This window comes from Grammomys surdaster, unplaced genomic scaffold, assembly GCF_004785775.1.
Source record: "Grammomys surdaster isolate TR1022 unplaced genomic scaffold, NIH_TR_1.0 219, whole genome shotgun sequence".
NCBI classification, from domain to species: domain Eukaryota; kingdom Metazoa; phylum Chordata; class Mammalia; order Rodentia; family Muridae; genus Grammomys; species Grammomys surdaster.
In genome coordinates, this window is record NW_021604664.1 from 995,651 (window position 1) to 1,001,650 (window position 6,000).

A 6,000-nucleotide genomic window follows, 5' to 3' on the forward strand; every position below is an offset into this window, starting at 1 on the left:
GCAAGCCAAGGATGGGTAAGATTCTACACAGAGCCTTACCAACCTAAGACATAAAGTGCATTGCTTTGGATAATGCATATTCCAGGATGGGTAGGGAAGGCATTCTTGTCAGAGCAACCTCTGGTTTATGCAATAAAAAGGGGGATATGTGGAAAGCTTTTGGTGCTGCCTGGCAAGAATCTGACATTGGCCAAGGACAAGGAAATTGGTTGCTTGGAAGGAATCCAACATAGGACAAAGACAAGAAAATGGACTGCAGGCAGGAATCTGACATTAAGCTAGACCAAAGCAGTAATTTCAGCAGAAATCTAAATCCTAGGCTAGAACAACAACAACAAAAAAAAGAAATTTCAGGCAGGAATCTAAATCTTAGGCTAGAACAAAGAATAGGCTTCAGGCTCTGGGGAAATCCCATAATCTCTCCCTTTTTAGAAACCTATAGTTTGTTAGTAGGTCTGTTTCCTGGTGACTGACCTATGGGGCTGGGCTCCCTACGATTCTTAAGGAGCTCAGGCAAGTCATACTCATGCTGATTCTGAGATTTCTTCACCTTAACTTCCCAGAAGTAAAGTTCTGGCAAGAGGAACTGGATTTCTTCCATCTGTACATTTGCCACACCCCATAAAAGAGGCTGGAGCCTCCGGTACTCACCTAGATAAAGGATCCAGACTGGAATGCAGCATTACACCTGGGAGCTGCCCAAGCTGGGATTTGGTCTTCTGGACTTTCCATAAGGACTCTTTCTTGCCAGGTACAGCCCAGACCTACAAAACCCTCTGAGTGTGGAGCTTTCTGCAATTTAGGGCTCAGTGAATGATCCATCTTGCTGTGAGTGATCCTGTGAGTACTCTGTGAGTGATCCTCTGTCTTTCACTTCTGAGTTGCTGGGATTCTGGTGAACTGTCCAACATGAAGACCTCCCTTGCCTTAGGCATAAAGAGATGACAGTGAAAAGGAAGGGTCTCTGGGGGGAATTGGGGGCTGGGAGAATATTAAAGGCCAAATGCTACTTATGGTCTTGAAACTTGTAGGGAGATAATGTTATTTAGGATTTCTGTGAGGAGAAGAATTCTACCTGCTCTTCTGTCTCCAATGCCTTAAGATTTTTGTCCCAGGAAATAGCTTAGCTTTTCTTACAAGAGCATCATTTCGGCTCTCTGTCCTGAATGAGACCCTGAGAAACTCGGGTCTTAGAAAGTTTTGGAAATGTTCCTGAGGTTTATCTTCTTTCTGTGTCTTCTCCCTCAGGCACCAGAACAAGATTACAATGGAAAACAACGAAAAAAAATTCATGGAAGCGATGTTGAGATAGGACACTAGAGAGTTGGGCTATTTGTATTCTCAGCTATGTCTTCCAAACACCCGTTTTCTCCAGCCATCGCAGGTATGGTTCTTAGCACATAAGAAGGTGCCCATATGCCACTAGGCCTTCATTTTCTAGAGGGTGGAGACCACTACCAACATCAGGCCAAGCACAGAGCAAGCACAAACAAGAGCAGCTGGGTCTCAGTACCTATGAACTGTGGAACTTGTTTTTACTCTGGCTTGCTGGCTTATCCCTTAGATTAGGAATCACCCTGGGTAGCCTTTGTTTCCCACAGATTTACTACAAAGAAAGTCCAGGTTGATGGGTTATAAAAAAAAAAAAGTTGCCAGTTTGGAGATAGAGACACCTGGTCTTCATTGCAGAATGGGTCTGGATTTAGGTAATCACCTCTCTCCTGTTCCTGAGACTTAAGCTTCACATTTATTTGTTTTCATTAAAACAGGAAAAGGTACTCCTGACTTCGGGGTGGTTGTTGATGTGGACCAGCAGGTGTGGATCTTTCGTGATCAGGCCCTTGTGTCAGTTCCACAAAACTACACTGTAACTCCAGGTCAGTGGTCATCTGTTACTGCTTTGCTCATCACACTGCACAGACTTTGTTAATGGAAGGAATTAGTACCCTATTGTGTAGCAGGATGGCCATGATTAATAATAGTTAGAAGAGAGCTTCTGGGTTGTTTGACTACAGATGAATGTTAAATATATGTTCTGAAGCATATACGGATTACCCTGGTTTCATCATTGTTGTTTGGCACATACATGTATTAAATCAATACTCTGCACCTCAAAATCTGTCTAATTATGTGCCAAAACCAAGCTTAACTTTCAATGGGGCCACCAGGAAGAGGCAGAGTTTTACACCTGCCTAGGAAGAGAAGTCAAGGAGAGGGTTGTCACAGACTAAGGTAAGGCAGTCACTATGGGTGGAAGAGCCTTCTCAGGCATGAGGAACTTGTACCACAGATCTAAAGCAGTTGATCTGTACTTTGGAAGAGGGATATATGTATGTTCTATATGACATCAAGGCATCCTAAAAGAATTAAATGAGGGAATAACACAGACAGGAAAATTTCAACATCCCTTTAGGCAAACTTTGCTAATGGTCCAAGAGCTCTCCGTGGCTCAGAGGAGTCACTTAGGATAGGAGTGACTGCCATCAGGTGTTCAAACACAGGTATGAGAATGTAGATCCTACCGTCTGTTCCTGTCCCAATAGCTAGGTCAGTTGCTTACCTATCACAATGCATAGGCCATTGGGTGGAGGACCACTTGATTGGTCTAGGTAGCAAGGATTACATTCTACAAGTGTCTTCTGGCCTCACCTGGCAAATGCTGCTCTGCTAAATCAGAACTATTAGAGCATTCTGTCTTCCTGCCTTCAAAAGGAAACTGTTATCTTCTTATTTTTATAGTTACTGTGACTATCCTCCCATGCAAGTACCCAGAGTCACTTGAACAGGGCAAAGGGATTCCCATTTACTTGGGAATTCAGAATCCAGATAAATGCCTGTGTTGTAAGGAAGTTAATGGACATCCCACTTTGCTGCTGAAGGTCAGTGACCCAGAAAAATACCATTAAAAACTGTGTTTTTTTCTCTTATACTTTTTATCTTTAAGTTAGCATATAATCAGTAGGTTCCATGTGGCATTTTTTAACAAAGCATGCTGCAGTAGGTTCTCCACAGCCCGGCTCCCTCCTTATCCTCCCGTCTAACCCTTCACCGTCTCCTCTCTATTTTATGTCACACTGTTATCTTTCTCCCCCCACCTAGTTGCCACCCTTTTCATTTCCCCCCCTCTTGGATTTCTTTCCATGTTTCCTTATATGATTTATTTGGTGGGAGATCAAATGTTACAACTAACAAAGAAACTTTATTTTCTAAGCATGTTCATTTCTAGCTCCTTTTAAAATGTAAACATGTCTTGTAGAAGACAACCTTAGTTAAATTGATTGACATGAGAAGACCAAGCCTACTGTGAGCAGTACCATTCCCCAGGTAGGGGGTCCTAAACTGTAGAAGAATGGAGAAATCTAGCCAAGAACAAGCAAGCAAGTAGCCATGTTCTTGGATGTGGTGTGACTAGCTAGATGCCCCAGGTCCCTGCCTTGACTTCAGAGTCATGGACTGTAGCTTAGCATTGTGAGCCAAATGACCTTTTTCTCCCCCTAAAGTAAAATTTTAAAAATGAACATTTAAAATACTTTATCTTGACTTTCCTAGTTGAGAATTTTTGTCTTTCTTAAATGTTAACATGTCTACAGTCATTGTAGACATTTGCATGACCTCTCCCTAATTCTCCTGTATTTCTCATTTCAGAATTTCTATTCACCAGTCAGTGGAAGTCTTAGCCCCCCTCCCCTAAGTATTTTATACTATCTTATGTAATTGCCGTACTTTCTGTCTTCCTGTTATTTAATTGCTTGTTGGCCTTTCATTCTAGGAGAATTTCTTGGTACAATATACTAGTTTATAATTATGCTCATTCTCCTCTTACCTGTTTAATGACCCTTCCTGAAGCTTTTCTGAAATGTTAATCTTTGCTGTTCCAATTCCTAAACCTCTCAAGATAATTATATATATATATTCATACATAGAAATGTATATAAATAGATATAATTTTGTTTGTTTGTAAGGATATATGTTACATATATCTCTTCTTGCTCCATAAACTTCACTTTAATTAGCTTTATTCAGCTTAATCCAATTTAACTCAGCAAAAGTGCAAGAAATTAATTGTACCATATGAGTACATGAGCTATCTTTGAACAGAATGGCAAAGAGCTCTAACCTTGTAGAGCCTGGATTCTAGAAAGAAGAGAGACATACAAATGATAAATATAGTAAAGTACATTTGTGATATGGCAAAGGCTATCACATGTCATAGGAAAAACAAAGCAAAACAAAACAAGTTCAGTAAAAAGCCAATCCAGTTAGGGCAGAGCCTGAGAGCATCAGAAACAAGGTAGAGACGGGCAGTAAAATGTGTGGTAGGTGTCATTGCACAGGAGTAATTCTAGGAGAGAGCAGGAAGCAGGGAATTCAGTCAGCATCTGAGGGTAAGTCCAGGAACCAGCGAAGACAGGTAGGTGGCACTGAACTAAGACCAGAAAAAGTCTTGCCAGGACTTGGCCACTCCATCCAAGTGAAAGGAGATACGTGGGATGTTTTGAACAGAGTGATCCAAAATGACTTAGGTCTGAAAAGGATAATCTGATACTAGGTTGATCAGACATTGCAGGGGTCAAGGATGAAAGTCCTCTGGAGGCTATATGGTAAGCTGGGTGTGGTTTGATGGTTCTGGGATGACGATGAAGTCGGTAGGGGTAGACTCTGGAAATAGCAACAATATTTGTGGACAGAGTAAATGTGATTACATTCCAAAGTCTGTCATGCCTTTGCTAAGTTACTCTTCTGTAAGACTTTTGTTCTCAGAAATTGGCCATTGATAATGTATGGGCTTTGGGGGGAACTTAATGAGACAAGTGTTAGGGATGAAAAGGTTGCTTACATGGAGTAAGTTTAAAAAGAAAAACCAGACAGCAGATTTTGGCAGCCATCTGGAGGGGTTTCTCTAAAGCAAGAACTGATAGTGGGCTTGGATCATTAAAATACACTTATGTGACACATGACAACATTTTGACTAACAATGGACTTCATATATAGTGGTCTTCTAAGGCCATGTCATGATTGCATGACATTGTAACTAGGTTATGTGAGCACATTTACAATGTTGACACAACGGATAGTCATCAATGATTATGTTTAGTAGTGAAGGGAAAGAACAAAAAGGAGACAATGATCGTCAGGGAGACTTGAAGCCTGCCTTCTTTCCTTCTTTCCCTTCTTCTCTCCTTCCTTCCTTCTTTCCTTCCTTCCCTTCTCTTCTTCCTTCCTTCCTTCCTTTGTTCCTTCCTTCCATTGTTCCTTCCTTTTGTTTCTATTTATTTTCTTTCTTTCTTTTTTATTTTTTTTGGGGGGGCAGGGGAGGAAAGTTAGTGGACACTGAACCCAGGTAGGCTATTTGCTAGGCATTTTCTACTACTGAGCTAAATTCCTCACCTCTGAAATGTCCCTTTCTTATCCTGTTGTAAGAGAGGCTTCCTTGAACTTGAGAATATTTGGTGGCTGTAGAAAAATAACTTTGCCTATCAGAAGTAATATCTATTTTTGCTCATGAATATTCTCTCTCACATGTAGGAAGAGAAGATTTTGGATTTGTACCACCATCCTAAGCCAATGAAGCCATTCTTGTTTTACCATACCCGAACAAGTGGAATGTCCACCTTTGAGTCAGTGGCTTTCCCTGGGAGTTTTATTGCCTCCTCTGGGACTGGCAGACCCATCTTCCTCACATCAAAAAAGTGGGAACATTACAACATTAACTTCAATTTAGATATAAAGTCTTGAACTCAGCATGGAGGTGGAGGGTTAGAACTCTTGCTCTTAAAATTTCAAACCTCTAATATGTTATCATTTGTTTGATCTGTGGTGTTTTCATACTGAAAGGTGACCAGGACCAACATTATCTCATTTCATAGATGAAGAAGCAACAAAACAGAATTCATACTCCAAAGTTGGTAGAATGGGAGCGGTGTAAGGCTGTCCTCTAAGACTAAAGTGGCCCAACAAAAATATACCTGAGAAATAGGATGCTGTGCTACAGTGTATAAA

At 41.0% G+C, this 6,000-nt stretch overlaps 1 protein-coding gene across 1 annotated transcript; it reads left to right on the forward strand.

The window, feature by feature from the left end:
- Positions 1-1,278: 1,278 nt before the first annotated feature.
- Positions 1,279-5,736, forward strand: LOC114625505 (interleukin-36 gamma-like). Its single transcript, XM_028772780.1, has 4 exons — positions 1,279-1,384; positions 1,770-1,877; positions 2,740-2,879; positions 5,527-5,736. The coding sequence occupies exons 1-4, from the start codon at positions 1,348-1,350 to the stop codon at positions 5,734-5,736; spliced, it is 495 nt and encodes a 164-aa protein (XP_028628613.1). The 5' UTR covers positions 1,279-1,347.
- The last annotated feature ends 264 nt before the right edge of the window (positions 5,737-6,000 follow it).

Coding starts and splice junctions, on each gene's coding strand:
- LOC114625505 (XM_028772780.1), top strand. CDS start 1,348: ATGTCTTCCAAACACCCGTTTTCTCCAGCCATCGCAG. Junction 1,878..2,739: donor AAACTACACTGTAACTCCAG/GTCAGTGGTCAT, acceptor TTATTTTTATAG/TTACTGTGACTATCCTCCCA. Junction 2,880..5,526: donor ATCCCACTTTGCTGCTGAAG/GTCAGTGACCCA, acceptor TCTCACATGTAG/GAAGAGAAGATTTTGGATTT.